The 20699-nt window shown below is 47.3% G+C and overlaps 1 protein-coding gene across 3 annotated transcripts in view; it reads right to left on the minus strand.

The window, feature by feature from the left end:
• Positions 1–14108, minus strand: part of DMKN (dermokine) — a 17724-nt gene extending 3616 nt beyond the window's left edge. Inside the window, exons 1-16 of one of the 3 annotated variants that reach the window (XM_027855449.1) lie at positions 13514–14108; positions 13018–13242; positions 12812–12868; positions 12444–12491; positions 12204–12278; positions 11102–11146; positions 10652–10711; positions 10375–10401; positions 8250–8300; positions 5998–6060; positions 5731–5778; positions 5484–5531; positions 3225–3281; positions 2809–2856; positions 1194–1241; positions 746–808 (exon numbers count right to left, since the gene is read on the minus strand). In XM_027855449.1, coding sequence (XP_027711250.1) covers positions 746–808; positions 1194–1241; positions 2809–2856; positions 3225–3281; positions 5484–5531; positions 5731–5778; positions 5998–6060; positions 8250–8300; positions 10375–10401; positions 10652–10711; positions 11102–11146; positions 12204–12278; positions 12444–12491; positions 12812–12868; positions 13018–13242; positions 13514–13900 — 1350 coding nt within the window. In that variant the 5' untranslated portion in view covers positions 13901–14108. Of the gene's footprint in view, positions 1–745; positions 809–1193; positions 1242–2808; positions 2857–3224; positions 3282–3827; positions 3963–5483; positions 5532–5730; positions 5779–5997; positions 6061–8249; positions 8301–10374; positions 10402–10651; positions 10712–11101; positions 11147–12203; positions 12279–12443; positions 12492–12811; positions 12869–13017; positions 13243–13513 lie in introns of those variants that run through there. The other 2 variants (XM_027855450.1, XM_027855451.1) reach the window with 2 other exon arrangements.
• Positions 14109–20699: the final 6591 nt, after the last annotated feature.

The following is a 20699-nucleotide window of genomic DNA, read 5'->3' on the forward strand; positions in this document are numbered from 1 at the left end:
TGTATGAGTGTATGTGTAATGTATATATGATGGGTATATATGGTGTGAGGGGTGTGTGTGTGCGTGTGTGTGTGTGTGTGTGCATGTGTGTATGCTTGTGAGGGCTGAATTGCTGAATTCTTTCTCTTCCTCACTCAGTAACCCCACAGGAGATTGCTGTATGATTCTTGGCTTCCACTCTGGGAGAATCAGGCTCCTTCAAAGTCATAAAAAGGGGGGCATCAAAGCATAACATTAGAGGAACACATGAACAAAAGTCCCCCAGGAAGGGCAGGCATGGATGGATAGGTGGGCATCTGTGCTTTTGGAGGGAATGCCCCCATCCAGAAGGTCCATTGGAATATCCCTGAGCACCTGTCATTAACTACCACCTGATAGAAAAACAGCAGATGCTAAGCTGTAGGGCTAGACTGGTCTGGCATTCAGGAATACAGAGGAGCAGGAAGGAAGGGAGCAGCATTTATTAAGTGCTTCCTATGTGCCAGGCACTGTGCTAAGCACTTTACAAATACCCCATTCGATCGACACAACAACCTTGAGAGGAAGATGCTGTTATTTGACAAGTCAGGAAACTGTGAGAGAGTGTGTGAGGCAGGGTTTAAACTTGGCTCTTCCTGACTCTTGGCCTGGCACCCCCTGGCACCATGTGGGTAATCCCAATGTCGGTGGTGAAGCCCCTATCCCCTGATTCTGCTTACAGGCAGGATTCCATGGGAAGGCAGAGCAGGTCACAAGCAGACCTTACCTTGGACGGTGTTCCGTTCAGGTACTGTCCTCCATTAACAGTGGGGTATGCCAGCTGGTTGTTCTGTGAGACCAGGGAGAAGGGGAAAAGGGGAGAAAGATTTCCAACCCAGTTCATCTGCTTACTGGGTTTCCTTGCTGGTTTTCCCCTCTGAGATCACACCCTGAACCATTTCCCCATAATTTGGGATCCCTTTTCCCCTCTGTGTTTCCCCATAGCCTGGAGAAGAGAAAGCTACTTTCCACCAAGAGGCCTTCTCTAATTACCAATCCACTCCTCTGATCATCCACCCTTGAATTCTCTATGAATTGGCACCTGTGATCATGGCTCTTTCTGGGTGCATCTTTTGCCATCAGACAGAAAGTTCCTTAAGAACAAGGATTATTGGTTTGGACTCTCTCACCAGATTTGAACCCGGCTCCTCAGACCCCAAGGCAAACAGACTTACCTGGTTTGCACCCCCAGCCCTCTTCTCAATAGAAGGTTCTTCTGCACCCTAGAAAGGGAGAGGAAGGGCACTTGGTGCTTCTGCCAGGCAATTCAGTTCTCACTCCCATCCCAGGACCTGAGGGCCAGCTGCCCAGGTTCTCATCACCTCCTAGAACCAGAGCATCCTGTCCTATCCCCCCAGTAGCCCATGGGTAACAGGAGCTATGCACACACAAGGCAGAAAGCCTAGCAGGGAGAGGGCTGCCACCACTGCCCCAGGTAGATCTAAGCTGTTGATTTCATCACTCTCAAGGTGGGGGTGGCAGTGGTAGATAACTAGTCTCGGCAACCCCACCCTCCTCACCCCAAACCCAGACACCTGGGTTCTCCTGGGTCTGAAAACATTGAGCAACAGATGGAGAAACCTCGCCCCCACACCAGCTGCTTGGGTGTGAGCCTAAGAAGACTGGCCTCGGCCCTCTCACTTCCCTCCCGGGCCCTAGCCCCCAGCCCTCACTCCCATCAAGTAATCAATGCATTCTCTAAATGTCATTCTCTAAACCCTGACTTGCTTTCTCCCTCTCTACACCCAGACTCTTGTGTATGAGTCTGTTTCTAGCCTGAAGGATTTTTCATTGTAACTTATAAATGAATCCTAGGTTAGGTTTTTTAGAGGAAAGAGAAAGAAATAAGGGAAACAGAGGCTTAACCCCGGCTCTTGACTTGCATCTTATGATGGCTCAGCTTTAGCTCAGCCCAGAACAAGAGAAGGGCAGTGCTGCTCATGCCCATCCTAATCCTCACCTCTACCCTTCCAGAAAAAGTGGGCTGATTCTGGCCTCATTGACCAATGCTCATCCTAAACCAGATGTTCAAGTACAGCCCCCCTGCTCGCTGCCTTAACTGACCTCCCTCTACTCCCCCAACGCCCCCCAAGACCCCAAACACAAAGTCCAAATCCTCTTTCCAGGACCTTGGGATCTCCTAATCACTGCTCTTCTTCCAGGGCCTAATTCTCCTGCACTAGAACTCCATCATCCCCCAAGTCCCAAGTGTCCTTCCATTCTCCACCCAAATCAATAGACCGAGATATTAACCTGACCCTTCTTCACACACTGACCTCTAATAATAGTCTTAGTATATCTCTCCCAAGAACTCTCTCTAATGCACCACTGATTAGCCCAGCCCAGGACTTCGAAACCCTACAGTGGAGGGATAGGCACAGGCACCAGCATGAGGATATTTCTCTCCTGCCCTCCCTCCATTTGCTCCCCCTTCCCTTTTTCCATTACCCACCCTGCCATGGCTCCCCCTGAGCCAAGTCAAGCTAAGCAGCAGCAGCAGCAGAAGACTGGGGATGGTTGATGATTTCATGTTCCTGCAGCTTGGGACTGATTGCTGAAACCTTCTGGCCCTCAGTTTTTATACCTGGGAAGGCTGAGGAGTACCTCCCTCCCCTGTGACTCACAGCTTTCCCTCTGTACCCTAACCCCCACCTCCACCCAGGGTTGCTTAAACCAGCAAAGGAGGTAAGTAGGGTAGGGGGCTGAGTCAGCAAGTTGTTGGCTAGGGCTGTTCAGATTCCCCAGACCCACACTGCCCATCCCCAAAGCAAGGGACCCTAGCCCCCTTACCTCAGTGATCAGTTGCCAGTTGATGTAAGGTGTGTTGTATTTGAAATCCTACAGGGAGAAGGAGAAAAAAGTAACAATTCACAGGAAGGCAGAGAACCTGATTCTCGGGAAAGGACCTGGGTGTGAGGGTAGAGACAGAGCTGGGCATAGCCTTGGAGATTAGCACTAGGCACCAGGTTTGGATTAAGTACAAAGTGAAGATGAGAGATAAGGACATGGGGGTAGTTAGTGAAAGTTATTGTCAGATGGCAGAATAATGAAGGAATTAAAAAATAAAATTAAAAATAGAGTGGGTCTGAGTCTTAGAAAGGAAATGAGATAGGGGATGAGATGGGGAATTAAACAGAGGATGGCCACATTTGGAAAGGAGAGGGGCTTGACTGAAGGGGCCCAGAGGTTCTTGAGGCTTCTCCTACCTCCCAGAGCCGTCTTAAGTAAAGGAAGACCCGAGTACTGGGGCGTGGGAAGTTATGCTGTGGAGGAAAAGTGGGAAGCAAATTAGTGGGGAGCCCAACTCCCTACTCCTTTCAGTACAAATATATGTGGTTTTCCCTGAGATTTCTTGCCCCCCCAACACACATACACACGTACACACACACACACACTCCATTCCCCAACACCCTATTCCGTCAACAATCTTTCATAAGACTTTCATAAGACTTAGGAGGAGTTAGACACACAGACAACTTGGAGCCTCTAAGGGAGAGGTGGTGGACTGAGTATAGGAGCCTCAGTTCTGGGCAGTGAAGTGGAAAGGAAGATGGGAGAGGCCAGGGCAGACAGTGCTATTATCCCACACTCATCACCCACATTCTTTGCTTTGGATTCCCACCCCCCCCCAACTCCTCTCCATTGTAAAAGGAGTAAGTCTGAGAGGGAGAGCTCAGTGGTGAGACCTCTCTGCCCAGTGATTTCCTCTACTGTTGCCCCCAGCTCCCCCTCCCAAACCTTGGCACCTCACTCTTCCCCTCCAGCCCTCTTCCCCTTAAAAGGCGGCAAGAAAGAGCAGAGACCGGGAGTACAGGGGAGCTGCGGTTTATTTAAAGGAGAAGGGGATGTTCTCATTTTAGGGGATTTGGGAGTGGGGCCTGAGGGTCCCATCCATCTGGCAACTTCTCGTCTGGAAATCACGGTATGCGAAAGCTCCTCTGGTCCTGGGCAGAAAAATAGGCTCTGAGAGAGAGAGCTCTGGGGTCAGGGGGTGGGAATTCTAGGAAGGATGGACTATGAAGTAGGTGGGGCCATGGTTGGCACCCCGGTCCAGAACCTCCCCAGTGATGCCCTGTTGTCCATCATGTCTGGGGCAAAATTTCCAGCATTGGCCTAAAAGGCCTCTTCACGATAGCTGCCCTCCTGACCTTATCTGTTCCTAATCTCCCATATCCCAACCTTTCATTCCCACTGTGGAACCTTCTCTCAAATTGCTTCCTCCTTAGGAACATTCCGGCCTTCTCCTCCACAAGTCCCACCCCGCAGGAAGCCTTCTCTCAGTGTTCGTTCTGACCATTTCTCTCCTTTGCATTCTGGGATTTATTTTCATTGTAGTTGTTTACATTTAATGTGATATTCTATTCATATCTATACATCTTTCATAAGTATATGTTACATGAGAGTGTATGTGTGTGTGTGTGTATTTCCCTGACCAGACTACAGACTCTTCTAGTTTATATGGTCCCCGAGGGACCCTGTCTCCCTATTAGACCAGAAGCTCCCTGAAAGTGGGTCCTGTGTCTTCTCCATCAGACTAGGCATTCTGTGAAAGCAGGACTGAAACTTTTCAATTCTGTGTCTCCTACTTGGAATTGCCCATGTGTCCTTCCCCCTTTAGTCTTTGAGAATTCCTCCCACTCCATCCATTTCCCTGAATTGTGAGTAGGTGATCACTTCCCAAATGCATCAATCAACTCAAAATGCCCGAGCCAGTACAGGTTGCTTCCAAGAAGAAAGTGGGGCATGGTGCCAGATATCTGAGTTTCTGGTATGATGTGCTCCTGCTCATGTATGTCCTGGCTCCCAGCGCTGACCAGCTATGCCACACTCCATGCATAGCATCATGGGGGCCTCATGCGCCATTCCCCGCATTTTCTCTGAGAAGACTGAAACCAGTTCCTTTGCTCTTTTCGCTGTCCCATACTTCCTCTCACTATCTATCCCACCTCTTCTCCCTGCTCCCAGATTCCACAAAAATTGGATAGGTTAGCTTGCTTTAGGGAGAGGGAAACTGAGGCACAAGGCCCTTCACCCACCAAGGATTGCACAGGAAAGGTATTAATGAGTCCTATCCATGCCCTGTCCACAAGTTCCAGTTCTCTCCCACAAGATACTATCTCTCTTCTAAGGACGTAGAAGGAACTTCTCCCCCTCCACCTCCGGCCTCCTCCAGATTCCCGGCATAAATCCTTCTTCAGCATCGTCAGGGGGTATGTCAGGATGAGCACAGGACTTTCAGTCAGGAGACCTGGCTTTGGGTTCTTGCTCTGATATCTAGTCACCTCTCTAGGCCTCCCATGCCTTCCTTGGTAATACAAGGACATTGGACTAGATTATCTTCAAGTGCCAACATTCTCCAAGGCCTCAAAGACATCAGTCTGGGCCTGAGTCTTACTCCGTCTTTCGCCTTCACTCCTCTCCCCTCAAAGGACCCATGTGCCCTGGCCTCCCAATCTGGCTCTTACCTTGTTTATGGCTTCCCAGTTAATAAAACCCAGCTTGGATTTAAAATTCTGCAGAGAAAAGGGTGGGGTAGAATTAAACTAGGGTGCAGGCAGCTTTTGCAGCCTAAAGATGAGATGCACTCCCACTACAACCCAGCAGCCCAGGTATCCCGTCCACCTAAAGAGTCTGCATCAGGAGAACTGGAGGATAGAACAGCTCGATTGGGAGGGAAGGGAAGGGAAGGGGGAGGCTATTTACCAGACTTACCTTCCAGAACGTATCAAAGTTGAAGAAGCCTTGAGCATTGGGAGCATTCTAAGGAACGGAAATGAGAAAAAGGGTGAGAGGGTCCTACCGAGACAATGGTGAGATTTACAGGCAAGACACTCGAATCCCAGGAGAGGAGCATAATCAGGGCAGAATAGCTTGGTGATGAGGCAGCAGTGGACCCACAAATCCTACATGACTCCAAGCTGGCCACATTCCCGCCCCCCCACACACACACATGTGTAGGTGTAATGTGACAGTACTTACCTTAACACCATTTCCACTGTTGACTTCAGTTTCTCCCATTCCTCCTCCAGCTGTGTTAGATCCCTGTATAAGAGGTCAAAGAAAAGTGAGTTCCCAAGGGTCTGCATATTCAGTCATTCTTTCAAACTATGCACCCCCCTCATCTCAAGCCTCAGCCCTTCTCTGTCCTAGTCTGCCTTCTCCTTGTCTGAACTTAACATCATCAAGGGAAACCTTCTCCCTCACTCTCCTGGTATCAGCTCCTAAAATCTGCCTGCAGGTAGACCCTCCTCTGTGCAGTGACCAGTAAGAAACTATTTTGACTCCTCTCAATCCTCCTCTGACCACCTGCTAAGTACATGCATACTTTCCTGGCCTCTCTATCTCCTGCCCCAAGTCTTAGTCACCCTTGGCCAAAAGAAACATTCATGAAATGATCACTAAGAGCTCAGCATTGTTGGGGGGGGGGGGGGGAAGAGAACATGAACATATAGTTGTGCCTCAGTTTGCAAAGCACCTGCTTCACAATGACCCCATCAAATACGTGTTATCTTTCCCATTTTCCAAGTAAGGAATGGGGATGCAGAGAGGTGATGAGAGCAAGGTCACAGAGCTTTTAAGTGGAGGAAACAGAATTTGAATTCAGGTCCTATACACCTTGGAAAGGCCAGCGCTCCTTCCACTCGGAGGGACATCAGAAACTGTTCCTGCCATGGAAGAGCTCACATTGCTTCCCTTCTGAAGCACAGCTCTTGGAATCTGTCTTCCTTCTTAGGCTCGGCTCAGACAGCCCTGCTTCTGGGGCATCTCCCCGGAGTCCTTACCAGACCTTGCTGCTGGTGTTCTCCACCCCCGCGGATTACTCTGAATTTACTTACATGGAAAAAGAATACTGGCTTTAAACTGACCTTGCTGCTCTCTCCCCGTGGAACCTCACTTAGCCTGACTGGGTCTCAGTTCCTCAACTAAAATGAAAGGGTTGGAAGAGATGGCAGCTGAGGTCACTTCCACCCCTAGATCCATGATCTTATGAGCTACCTTCACATTGTCTACCCTGGTAGAATGGAAGCTTCCTGAGGACAGGACTTTTTTGGTTTGGTTTTTTTTTCTCCTTATCCCGAGTGTTGTTAGTGCTTTGCTGAATTCTCGATATATTGAATTAAATTGAAAGTGTGACAGCGGAAATAAGACATATAACTTCCCTACAAAATAGAAAATAAATACAAAAGATGGACCATGCAAAGTACTATGGGAAATTTGAGATGGGGGGAAGGAGGGGAGGACTCTATAGGACAGAAACGCCTTCTTGCCCATTCGTGAATTAACACAAACTTGGTACTAATAACAGCTGACATTTTCTGTTGTTGGACTAGAATAGAATATTACTTATTCCATTCATTAGGCCACCTGTCCCCCTTCAGCTAGGATCTCCCGTAGCCTTAATTGCCGCACTCTCACCGCTGAACACTCACACTGTCCAGAGCTTCCAACCCTCTGCCCCTGCTCTTGCAACACCACATTTGCATTGAACCTGGAGATTTTCAAATGTTTTGAAAAATCCTAAGTGAAAAACCCTAAATCTGCTTGTCTGTTGAGTATAGCTAGTAGCTTCCTAGCTCCAGACTCAGTGTTTCTTCCCTGATCCTAGCAATACGTCCCCTCCTCATTTTTAAATTTCTCTTATGTAACAGTCAAGGCATCAAGACTGGTGGAACTTCATTTACCTCTCTCTCTTCTGTGTCATCTCTGACTAATTTCCCTCTTCCCCCTTCTTTGTTCTGGTCTGATTTTTTTTCTCATCCCTTCAAATGGCAAGAATGCTCCCCTACATCTCACCTAGACTGCTCGCCTCTTCATGCCCCACCCCTTCCCCTCATTTTTTAAAACAGCTTCAGTCTGGTATCCTCTGGGAAGCCCTCCCTGATTAGCTCTAGTGGCTCCTTAGCAGTCCATGTTTGTCCTTGTTACTATATTGTCCTTTGAATACATTTCATGGTGTGTGTGTGTGTGTGTGTGTGTGTGTGTGTGTGTGTGTGTGTGTGTGTGTTTTGCCCAACTAAGCTTTCTAGGAGCAGAAGTTGTGTCTTATTTTTCTCCCAGTGCCTACTAGAGGACCATGGATCCCATGGGTGACCTGTACGTGAGGAAGGCTTGACTGAGCCATCAGGACCTAAGGAGTTGGACACACCCAGCTGTGTCCCGGCTAGTCCTGTCTGCCTTTCCTCTGTCAAACACAACTCTGACCAGCAATGGAGAAATAAAGTAGGACTCACAAAACCAGAACCTCCATTCCCTCCTGCTGAAGATGGTGCTGAGCCAGATCCCTGAAAAGAGGAGAGGGAGACAATTGAAGCCTCCAGAGACCAGGGAGCCTGGCATCCTGTCCATCAACTCTATTGCCTCCCGAACCCACTCCTCATTCCATCCTCCCTTGGTTATTGGAGCCTCCAAGGTTATGATTCCCCTGATTGAGTGTATCCTGTGGGGAAGATGGATCAGAAAGTTAGAGGCTGAAAAAGCTGGGGTTGGGGAAGAGAATTGAGATGGCTAAAATACTCCAGGATCTTAAAGAAAATGAAGTTTTCTTGAACCCTTTTGAACTCTCTCCCAATAGAGGGGTGGATTTCTAAAAGTGTAGGTAGGGTTATAAGGACTCTCTGGAACCCTATGAAGCAGACAAGTAACCTCCCTTCCTCCATCCTTCTCTCCTTCAGCAAAACCTGATCCCTATCTCTATGTGGAGCGTGAAAATCTTGTTTCACCTTTCGGTTGTTGACAGTATCACCTCCTGTGCTTACTTAAATCCTTTCTTGATGTTATCAATTCATATTCATTCCTGCAAACACCACACCAGAGTTTGGGAGGGGATGCCTTTGAAACCAAAGCACTTTATTTTCTTCACCCTCCTCCAGGGAAGGTATGAGCTCTGAGAGCTTCAATTTTGGGAGGAGGAAGAATGGGTGGAAAGAGAAGAAAAGGCTCAACTCAGGTTGATGTTTTGCCTCAGTCTGAGAGTGAGGAGTGAACAGGAATTGAGGGTGGGGGGACTAGATGGCTTTCAGCTTCTCCCAAGTGAGGTCTTCACCGTGCATTATTTCCTCATTATTTATTCAGGACCATAGGAGTCCCAGATTACTAGATACATACATGTTCCATGAAATGACCAAAATACAATCCAAAACCAGAAAGAGAATTTGAGGACTGTCTGCCCCTCAGCTTCCCTCATTAACACAGATGACTGAGAGCTATTCCCCATTCTCTTTGGCGTGACCTGGCTTATTCCTTCTAAGAAGAAGGACCTCTAGTTTCCAGGCTCCTTACTCAGCTGTTAGATCCACCCTCAGAGCCCTGTCCAGTCTGTCTATTGTTATAAGAGCTGCTTCCCTGGGTGAGAAAAACAGAGACCAAGGATGGAGATTACTTTCACAAGTCCTGGTGGCAAACTCATCTTCAAAAAAACTGTCCCTGGTTAACCTCATTAAAGACTGAGTGCTCCCTTCCTCATCTCCTGAGCCTCTGCGTATGCTACCCTCACGGCTGGTGTGCCTTGCTTTAAGCAAAACTAATATGAAATCGGCATTCACAAAATAAGGAGAGGCAGTTATTTAGCATGGAAAAATAGTCTTCACTTTGCCAAAGACTTCACCATAGCATTCACCAGCGTCTCCACGGTGTACATTTAAAATTTATCTTGGTGCATAGCATCCCTTGGCACAGACTCATCTGTTTATAAAGCTAGTGCTTGTAGAGACTTGTACCCAACAATTGTTTTGTGAATTTTAACCTTATTTCCATGCCAACATATATCTTATGTCCCATTAAGTTATAAATGCTAAGGATCTAAGACAACTCCAAAAGACTCCTGATAGAAAATGCTATCCATATCCAGAGAAAGAACTATGGAATCTGAATGCAGATCAAAGCATACTATTTGCTCTCCTTTTCTTTTGGTGTTTTGTTTTGTTTCTTCTTTCTTGTGGTTCCTCCTATTAGTTCTAATTCTTCTTTATATCATGACTAATGTGAAAATATGTTTAATATGAATGTATAAGTAGAGCCTATATCAGATTGTACACTGTGTTGGGGAGGGGTGAGGAGGGGGAGGGGGAGAAAATTTAAAACTCAAAATCTTATGGAAGTGAATGTTGAAAACTAAAAATAAATAATTATTTTAAAATTAAAATGAAATTAATATTAAAAATAAATAAATAAAGATAAAAATTATAAATGCTAATAAAAAGATCAGAGTTAGGACCCAGAGGGTAGACCCTGTAGCTGGGGTTGGGTTGAGATGAAAGATAAGATTGGGGTAAGTGGTAAGGAGATGGGGGATTAAAGTTATTGAATCCTAAGAGTATGTCATGTGTAAGAAGGATGATGGGAGTCGATGAAGCTCACCTGATTTCCACTGCCTGTATTCTCACACTGGGAGGAAAAAAGAGGATAAAGCTTTAGTGGCAGACCTTGACACTATAAACCCAGATCATAAAGTCACAGGAACTAAACACAACCATCCAAATCCCAAATCCGGACTTGAGTCCCATCCTTAAACCCTAATCTAGTTCCAAGCCCTCAATCCTTGACCCAGCTCCCGCCTTCCCACTATGCTTGCATAGTGAACTGCCCTTCCCCTGCAACACACACACACAACTACCCCCCACACACATACACTCACCCCTTCAGTGCTTCTACCACCACTATTTCCACCATTGCCAGAAGATGATGATGTAGATCCCTGAAAGATGGGAAAATTCTGAGATTGACATAAATGGACTTAGAAGTATGAGAGTCAATCTACCCAGGCTACAGTTGTAGGGTAGCAACTAATTTCATCTCCAGTTGCTTTTCTCTCCCCCTGTCCCCAACAATCCCTTCCCTACCTCCTCAAATGGTGGGTTGCATAAGGAATACAAATACATTTGGATAGCAAAAGCATGGCCTCCCTTCTGTACCTCTTATTGGGGAAGAGACTTAGATAGCAAGCTACTCTTTTAAGTTTAGGTTAGATCTTGGTTGGGAGGCTAAGATCCCACACAAGTGGGGGGAGGGCAAGGGAACAGCCTCTGTTCTTCCCGCCCCCCCTTCCTAGAGCTCAGTAAGTTGGGGAGCTCTTCGGAGTGCTCACCTGGTTGTTTCTGTTTACACTAGTGGTTGCTTCTGGGCTTGTTTCCTGGGCAGAGATTTGGAATAGGGTTATTGGGGTGGGAGGGGAGGGGAACAAAAGTGAATGCAGAAGCAAATTAACCCAGTTAGAATCATTCAGCCAGCACCAGAACATATAGTCTCCAGCCATATTGAAGTCTACCTGTCTCCCTTTCCCTCTCTCACGAGCCTATCATGGGACTGTGATCCAGCCATATTTGCTCTCCTCCTTAATGGTCCCACCTTCTGCAGCTGCCAGTGCCTTCCTCTCAAGGAATCCCTCCCTTCTTACCTCTGCCTCCTGGCTTCCCTCAAGTCTCAATCCCACCTTCTGCAAAAATCCTTTCCTACCCCTCCCTAATCCTAGAGCTTTCCCTCTAAGGCTACCCCCATTTTGGCCTGAATATTTCTTGTTGTGTTCTCGTGGGCTCCCCCATTAGATTGTAAGCTCCTTGAGGTCAGGGACTGTGCATGCCGCTTTTTTTTTTTTGCATCCCCAACACTTAGCAGCACAAATGCCTGTCACATAGATGCGGCCCTAACAAATGCTTGTTGACTGGCTGCCTGACTTCTGCTGCCTCTGAGCCTAGGATGGAGTGGGAAGGGAGCTTCAAAGTAGAGAACCTGGGTTCAAAGGCTGACTCTGCCTCTTGAACCTGTGTGACTTTGGACAAGTCATTTCCCCGTGTAGGCCTCAGTTTCCTCATCTGCAAAATGAAGGAGTTGGACCAGATGACCCCTAAGGTCTCTCCCAGTTCTCTGCATCCACGATCATATGATTCATAGGCCAGTCCCCCCCTTCCTCCCCCCTCCTGCTGTTGTCCTTTAAAACTCCTCACTCCCTGGAAGTCTTCCCTTCTCAAAGTCCCCAGTCTATCACCTCTGTCCTTCTGGCACCGGGGGCTCCATCTGCCCTTGCTGGCATTCATGCCACATGACAACCCTTCATCGCCACCACACCCCAAGACACTAGATGCTGGCCAAAGGCGGAAGTCCCAGCTCTTTGCACATAACAGAGGTGTTTGCTGAGGGGACTGAAATCAAGGGAAGATTTGGCAGCCTCCTGCTTGTGACATAAGGCTCACCTTTGGAGGGTTTGCATAAAGGCCTGTAGTTGTGCTGACGCTGCTAGCGGACCCTGGGGTTGAGCTGCTGCCTCCCTAAGGGAAAGGAAGTGACACACAGTCAGAGAAATCAAGATGACTGCCTTTGTTCATCCTCTACCCCTCCCCCTCCCTCTCCTCTCCTGTGTGGATGCCTGGAATGGATGAGGGATAGACTTCCCCACACCCACAACGGATTTTGGCTTTCCCATATCTTCTTACCCCAGGGGCGCTTCCACCACTTGACCCAGAAGGTGAGGGGTTGGTGCACTAAGGGGAAAAGTAGATTGAGGAGTTAGGCTGTTCAGATACCTCCAAGTCAGAACCTGAATCCCTTTCAATCCAGCCTAGTCCTCTAGATCGGACGTCATCCCTGTCTCTTCCTCCCTTCCCTCTCCCCCCAAACAACCAGCTCCTTCCTGCCCCCTCCTCATCCAGATTGCCTCTTACTCTCGTTTCTTCCCCTCATTGCTTGCCCCACTTCCCCTAATCCTTTTTTCACCCGGCTTTTCTTTGCTCACTCACTGCTGCCTTCTCCAGGCTACACCTTCCCTCTTCCCACCAGCCTCCTCCCTGCATTTCATTCTTACCCCTGTTTCCTGGCCACTGCTCCTTTCTACCAGCTTCCCGTTGCCTGAATTACTTCCCTACAATAAGAGGGAGATTCAAGTCATGTGTGGAGAAGAGGAGTCCGGGTTAGGGCAGCAATACTGGGAGTGGAGGGAGGGGGTTGAGCTGATGAGAAGGCTGCTAGTTACTGGGGATTGATCCATGAGAATGGGCCGGTGTCTCTTACCTGAGAACCGGTCCCCTGGCCAGCTGAGCCACCCTGACTTCCTTGAGTATGGCTCCCAGCATGGCTTCCCGGGCCTCCATGATGTCCTTGGCCCTGTGAAGCTCCATGAGAGCCAGTTCCACCGCTGCTTGGGCTTCCGTGACCTCCCAAGAGCCCATGACCAGTATGGGAGCTGCTGGTTCCAGAGGCCCCGTGCCCTCCAGATGAAGGCCCGCCACCATGCACCTGCAAAGAGAGTATCCTTGGAGCTGGTGTCCTTTACTGACTGGGGAGGGAGATCAGGAGGTGCGCCTGGGAGAAGGAGACAGAGAGAAAGCCACCGAGAAAGAAGTCGCATAAAGGAGAGACAGAAGGGAAGCCGATGGAGAACATGACAGGCCATGGGGGCTTGGGGACATCCGAACCCCACCCCTGCTCTAGTTTTCCTGGCACCCACAACCCATCTTCCTCCTGACCATTCCTCCCTTCTGTTCTTTCACTCTTCCCTTCCACTCACATTAGTATGGCTGGCCCCATGAGGGATCCCCAGCAACGGACGATGAACACCACCAGTTCCATGACTGAGGGCCTCACCGGCGTTACTGATGTCCTTGCCCAAAGAGCTCCCAGCGTGACTGATGGCGTTACCTACATCCTGCACCCCATGACCAATTGAATGCCCAACCCCAGGGCCAGCAGCTTCCCTAATTCCGTGGTCAATGGCCTCCTCCAACCCGTGTTTGACACCCTCTCCAACCGCATGTTTGACACCCTCCCCTAACCCTTCACCGATCTCTCCCCCAGCAGCCAAGCCCCTAGGCTCTTCAGCACTCAGGGGAGCTCCCCAGCTGCCCCTGAAAGACAGGGACAATATAAGACTGAGCAGGAATCCCTCCAGCTTCATCTCTGCCTCCTGTCCTTTTCTTTCTTTCAGGTTTTATTCTTCCTGTCTCTCACTTTCCTTTCTCCTTGTCGTTTCTCCTCTCTTCTCCTTCCTCTCTGTCTCTGTTTCTACTGCACTCTTTCTTAACCTCCCCTGAGCCTTTGTTCCCTCTGTGTCTGCGGCCCTCTCTTCTTTCCCTGGTTCCCCCGACTCCCCAGAATCCTCCTCCAGCCGCTGCTCCTTATACATTGACAGGCAGAGGGAGGTGACAAAGTGGGGTGGGCCCCCAGAGCCCTCCTCCCCCAGTGATTCACGGCCAAACCGATGACAAGGTAATAAGCTGTAATTGAGTGTCTGTGTTGCAATCAGAGGGAGCTAGGAGAGCAGGCAGGGAGGGACAGAGTGCAAATAATATCCCAGTTTCCTAACCAAAGGAATTTAGAGCACCGGGTGGGGAGAAGGGCACCTGAGGAGAGAAACCATTGGTCTTAATCGAAGGTGTGTAGGGGAATACCTCATGAGACAGTAACGCCCAGGGTGCAGCCCATCAGAGGAGCAGCGCCGGAGAATAACAGCTGAGTGAGCTGGTTCAGGTTGAATGGGAAGGTTGGCCACGAGGCAGCAAAGGCACGTGAGTGGAACAAGATCTCAGGGTATTCTCTGTCTCTGTCTCTGCGTCTCTTTCTCAGCCCCTGCCTTTTGGGGAGCGCTTTTTTTCCCCCTTGTGGTTTCACTTTGTATCTTTGTCTGCCTTGAATCTCTGCTCCTCACTCAGGCTCCTCTTCCCTGCTGCTGCCAAAGTGACATCCCTAAAGCACGGCTCTATCCACATCCCTGTCTAGCTCCAAAGCCTGCTGTGGCTCCCTATTGCCCCTAGGATCACATACAAATCCTTCTGTTTGGCATTTAAAGACCTTCCCAACCGGACTCCAGACTATCTTTCCAGGCTTATTACACATCATACCTCTTCACAAACTCTAAGTCAGCCAACAACCATCTATAAAGTGCCTACTATGTGTCTGGCATGGTGCTAAGCTCTGGGAATTCAAAGAAAGACAAAAGAAAATCTCTGCTCTCAAAGACCTCGGTCTAATGAGGAGACACGGTGCAAACGACTATGTATAAACAAGCCATATACAGGTTTAATTGGAGATAATCAAGCAAGAGAAGGGACTAGCCTTAAAGGGGATCAGGAAAGGCTTCTTGTAGAAGGTGGAATTTTAGCTGGGACTTAAAAGAAGCCCAGGAAGGCAGGAGGTGGAGATGAGGAGTGAGAGTATTCCAGGCAGGGGGCACAGCAAAGGCAAATATTCAGAGTCTGGAGATGGAGGATTGCAGAGGAAAGGGAAGGAAATAAAGTGTGAGAAGACTAGATAGGTAGGGCCAGGTTGTGAAGGGCTTTGAATGCCAAACAGAATTTTCTATATTTAATCCCAGACATGATAAGGAGCCGCTGGAGTTTATTGAATAAGGAGGTGACAAGATCAGACCTGTACTTTAAAAAGATTAATTTGACAACTAATTGGAAGATGAACTATCACAGGGAGATACTTGAGTCAGGGAAACCAGCCAGGCTGTTGCAATAGCCCAGGCATGAGGTGATAAGGGCCTGCACCAGAGTGTTGGCAGTATCAGAAGAAAGCAGGGGTTGCATGCAAGAGATGCTATGAAGGCAAAATTAGCAGCAGATTGGATATTGGGGGAGAGAGAAAGTGAGAAGGTGAGGATGACGCCTAGGTTGTGAGGCTGGGGGACTGGGAGGATGGTGGTGGCCTTCGTAGTAATGGGGAAATTCAGAGGGGAGGAAAGATAATGAATTGTTTTCAATATGTTGAATTGAAGGTGCCTGTGGTATATTCAGTTTGAGGTGTCTAATAGGCAGTTAGAGATGTGAGCATGGAGTTCGGGAGAGAGGTTAGGGCTGCATAAGTAGGTCTGAGAATCATCAGCATTGAGATGGTAACTAAATCCCTGGGAGCTGATGAGATCATTAAGTGAAATAGTATGGAGGGAGAAGAGAAGAGGGTTGGGGAGAGAGCGCTATGTGGGACACCCCTCCCTTTTGTGGTGGCCAAGAACTGGAAATTGAGGGGATGCCCATCAATTGGGGAGTGGCTGAACAAGTTGTGGTATGTGAATGTAATGGAATATTATTGTGCTATAAGAAATCATGAGTAGGTGGCACGAGTAGTGGGCATGACCCAGGCAAAGATCCAGCAGCAAAGGCAGAGAAGGAGCAGTCAGATAGGTAGGGGAAAACCCAGAGAGAGCGAATTTCACGAAAAATTAGAGGGAAGAGAGTAGCAAAGCGGTCAGGGTGACCCACAGTGTCCAAGGCTGCAGAGAAGTCGAAGAGAAAAGGCCATCGGACTTAACAACTAAGGGATCATTGGTCACTCTGGAGGGACACGTTTCAGGGGAATGGTGAGGCCAGCAGCCGGACTGTAGAGAGTCAGAAAGGAAGTGGAGGCCTTGATGATAGAGAACCCTAAGTTGCTGTTTCTCACACACAGCATTTCATCTCCCTTCCCACCTCCCACCTTTAGAATTCCTCCCTCTCTCAAGGGCCACCTCTAGAAGGAGGAGGTTTGGGGCAGCTAGATGGTGCAGTGGATAGAGCTCTGGCCTTGGAGTCAGGAGGACTTGAGTTCAAATCCAGTCTCAGACACAAGACACTTACTAGCTGTGTGACCCTGGGCAAGTCACTTAACCCCAATTGCCTCAACAAAAAAGAAAAAAAAGGAGATTTCTCCCATCCACCCCAACTTGGTACTCGTGCCCCCTCCAGATTCTTCGGCATTTACTTTGCAGGTACTTTATGTTTGCATACGTGTATGTATGTGTCATGCCCCTTCATCGAATGTAAGCCAAAGGGCAGGACTGTTTGTTTTTTCATCTCTAGTACCACCTGGTAGACTTGGTCAGCCCACAGGCATTGATTAGACACTTGCTCTATACCAGGCACTGGGCTAAGTACTGGAAATCCAAAAACAAGCAGAAAGGAAGCCAGTCCCTGCTTGCCTTCAAGGAGCTTACATTCTAATGGGTATATAAAATGCCATCCTCAAAGCCAGGAAGACCTGGATTCGAGTCTTCCTTCTCTCATCTTGACTGTGTGATCCTGGGGAAGTCAGAGCCTTTCAGCACCCAGGGTAGCCACCTGAGGTTACAAAATGTAGAGGTCAAGCTGTTTTGGTAAGGGCTGTTTCTTCACCTAGGCATTCCCTAGACCAAGGAAATCATATTCTAGTCCCTAACCCCAGTGCCTAGCACAGTGTCTTTTTTTTTCTTAGTAGTATTTTATTTTTTCTAATTACATGGAAAGATAGTTTTCAATATTCATTTTTGTGAGATTTTGAGTTCCAAATTTTCTCCCTTTCTTCTCTCCCCCCGTCCCCAACATGGCATGCAATCTGATGTAGGTTATACATGTATGATCATATTAAACGTATTTCCACATTAGTCATTCTGTGAAACAAAAATCAGAAACAAAGGAGAAAACCACGAGAAAGAAAAAAAAAGAGAAAATAGTCTGCTTCGATCTGCATTCAGACTCCATAGTTCTTTCTCGGGATGTGGATAGTATTTTCCATCATGAGTCTTTTGGAGTTGTCTGAGGTCATTGTATTGCTGAGAAGAGCTAAGTCTATCAGTGTTGGTCATTGCACTGTGTTGGTGTTACTGTGTACAGTGTTCTCCTGATTCTGCTCACTTTACTCAGCATCGGTTCATATAAGTCCATGTTTTTCTGAAATCCACCTACTCATCATTTCTTTTTTCTTTTTCTTGTTGTTTTTTTTTTTTTTTTGCTTTTTTGGTAAAGCAATCAGAGTTAAGTGACTTGCCCAGGGTCACACAGCTAGTAAGTGTCAAGTGTCTAAGGTTGGATTTGAACTCAGGTCCTCTTGACTCCAAGGTTGGAGCTCTACCCACTGCACCACCTAACTGCCCCATGCTCATCATTTCATATAGCACAATAGTATTCCATTACATTCATATACCACAACTTGTTCAGCCATTCCCCAATTGATGGGCATCCCCTCAATTTCCAATTCTTTGCCACCACAAAAAGAGCTGCTATAAATATTTTTCTACATGTAGATCACAGTGTCTTAATAAATGTTTGTTGATTGATTGGTTGGTTGGTTGATTAATTGGTTGTCTCTCCAGTATTTCCTTATCGCTTCCTTCTCTGGATCTGGGTCAGATTCTCAAAGATAACCTCTTCTCCCACTCCTGCTATCCCAGCCTATGAAGAGAGCATCTCAAATTGTTTTCATTGTCCTCTGAATATTACCTGTTTGGGGAATTCTGGTGTCCGGGAAGGCCATAGCCCTGAGAATAAGGCGTCATTGTGATGGCATTTGGGCTGCTCTTGGCTAAGGGAGTAGGGCAGGGAATAAAGGAGTGAGTAGGTGGGGCAGCTACCCTGGGGATGGAGTGGGAGGAAAGGAGGGAAGAAGGAAATGGACCTAAGTATCTTGTTTACCCATTCATAGAGGGGGCATGGGTGTGAACTCATTACTGCCCCATGAGGGGTGGGTCAGCTCAAAATAACCCCCCATCCATCTCCCAATCTCCCCCAGGGGCAGAGCAGTGGAGGGAGACAGAGCCTGTTAGGGAGCTAAGAGGATCACCCAATGGATGAGGTCAGAGCAGTGCCCTCCGTCTGACTCTTTGGTCCCCTCAGGACTTAAGGGCAGAGTTCCTTCCCTCTGATAGTTTTCCTCTCCTTCTCTCCCTGGACCTAAGCATCAGTCTATATTTACATTGCAGCAACACTGAAATAAACAGACTGAGACAGAGAAAAATCACCATGCTAGGAGATATCTCTTCTCTCAGTATCTTTTTTTCTTTCCCTGGTTCTGTTTCTGACTATGTTGATGCTGCTGCACCATATATCGAGATGGAGGCCTGTTTTCTTTTTCCGTCTAGGGGCGTCCCATCATAGACACATAGGAACTGTCTTTTTAACGTGCCTTTTTATGCTCTTTTCTTCTTTTTCTTCGCATTGCCTTCACTTCCCAATGCCTTCTTCCACTTCCTATCCTTACAGAACCCTCCCTTAGAATAACATTTTCAGACCTCAAATTATACTACAAAGCATTAATCATCCAAGCTATTTGGCATTGTTTGAAAATTGGAAAGGTAGAGCATCTAGATAAGGGATCATCAGAAGCAATTGGACTCAATAACCCAGTGCTAAATAAACACAGGAACTTAAATAACCTGGAGAAAAACTTCCTATTTGACAAGAACTGAAGAAGAAATAGGAAAGCAGCTTGGCAAAAATTAGGTTTAGACCAACACATTACACCATATCCCACAATAAACTCATAGGGACACTAGATCTGAATATTAAGATCATATCACAAAACGTGGGCAGCTAGGTGATGAAGCAGATAGAGTACCAGACTCCTCTTCATGAGTTCAAATCCAGCCCCAGACACTTATTAGCTGTGTGACCCTGGGCAAATCACTTCACCCTGTTTGCCTCAGTTTTCTCATCTGTAAAATGACCTAGAGAAAGGAAATGCAAACCACTCTAGTGTCTTTGCCAGGAAAACCCCAAATGGGTCGTGAAGAGTTGGGCAAGATTGAAACAACTAAGGGACAACAGCAACATGAACTCTTCAGTTCTTAACCAAACAAGGGATGGAGGCGATCACAAAAGATAAAATAGATTTTGTAATTTTGATTACACAGAAGTCTCTCTCATAACAAATAAATATAATCAAGCAAAGCAAAACAACATATTAACTACATCAGAAAATATGTGCATTCCCTTCCTCCCCTCTAGTAGAGGTGGGGAGCTATGGGTGTGGAACAGTGCATATACTGTCAGGCATGAAGAAGGGGTTGATGGATTTTGTGGAAATGCTTTTTCTTTTCTTTATTTTGTTAGTCTTTGTTTTAAACGACACTTCACTGGGGAGGGAAAGAAGGAACATGCTAAAACGAAGGTGATTTGAAAACAAAAAATACTAATAAAATGATTTTTTAAGAAAAAATTTTAAAAGAAAGAAAACTTTGCTTCATTTCACACATATTCCACCACCTCTTTGCCGATAGGTGGGAGTCAGCCTTTACCCTCAAGTGCCCTGATGTCATGGAAGGAGGTCATTGTGTTGATGAGTTCTGAGGTCTCCCAGGGTGGTTTTCCTTTAAACTGTTTTGGTCTTTGTGTATGTAAATTGCCCTCCTTGTTCTGCTTACCTTGTTTTGCATCAGTTCATACAAGTCTTTCCAAGAGTCCCTGCATTTTTCCCACTCTTCATTTCTTACGGCACCATAATATTCCACTATATTCGTATGCCACAGTTTATTTGTCCCCATTTTCAGTACATCCACCAAAAAAGTGCTGCTAGAAACATTTCAGTATCTCTGGAACAAGGGTCTGCCTTCCTTAAACTCTGCTTTATGTCTTGGAGACTATGCTGTGGGTAGGTCTTCTAAGACCAGGCAAGCTAATTAGATGCAGTGTTGCATCATTCTTGGTTTACAATCAGAAGTGGTGAGTAAAAGTGTGGGGAGGCCAGCATTGGGGTAGGGAGCAGGTAAATTTAACACCCTGAGGGATGAGAGAATCTCTGCTCCTCTGAACATACGCATCTTCCCCAACAGGCAAGATCCCTGGTGGAGAGAGGAGACCCTAACTCTACGTCAGAGCTCACTCACGTCAGAACGAGCACTCACTACAGACCTCTGATTCCCTGGACCTCTCAGAGACCATCTTGCTATTCCTATGTATCTCAATAACATGTGAGATACAAACACACACACACACACACACACACACACACACACACACACACACACA

This window comes from Vombatus ursinus, unplaced genomic scaffold, assembly GCF_900497805.2.
Source record: "Vombatus ursinus unplaced genomic scaffold, bare-nosed wombat genome assembly UNPS02010822.1, whole genome shotgun sequence".
Classification (NCBI taxonomy): Eukaryota; Metazoa; Chordata; class Mammalia; order Diprotodontia; family Vombatidae; genus Vombatus; species Vombatus ursinus.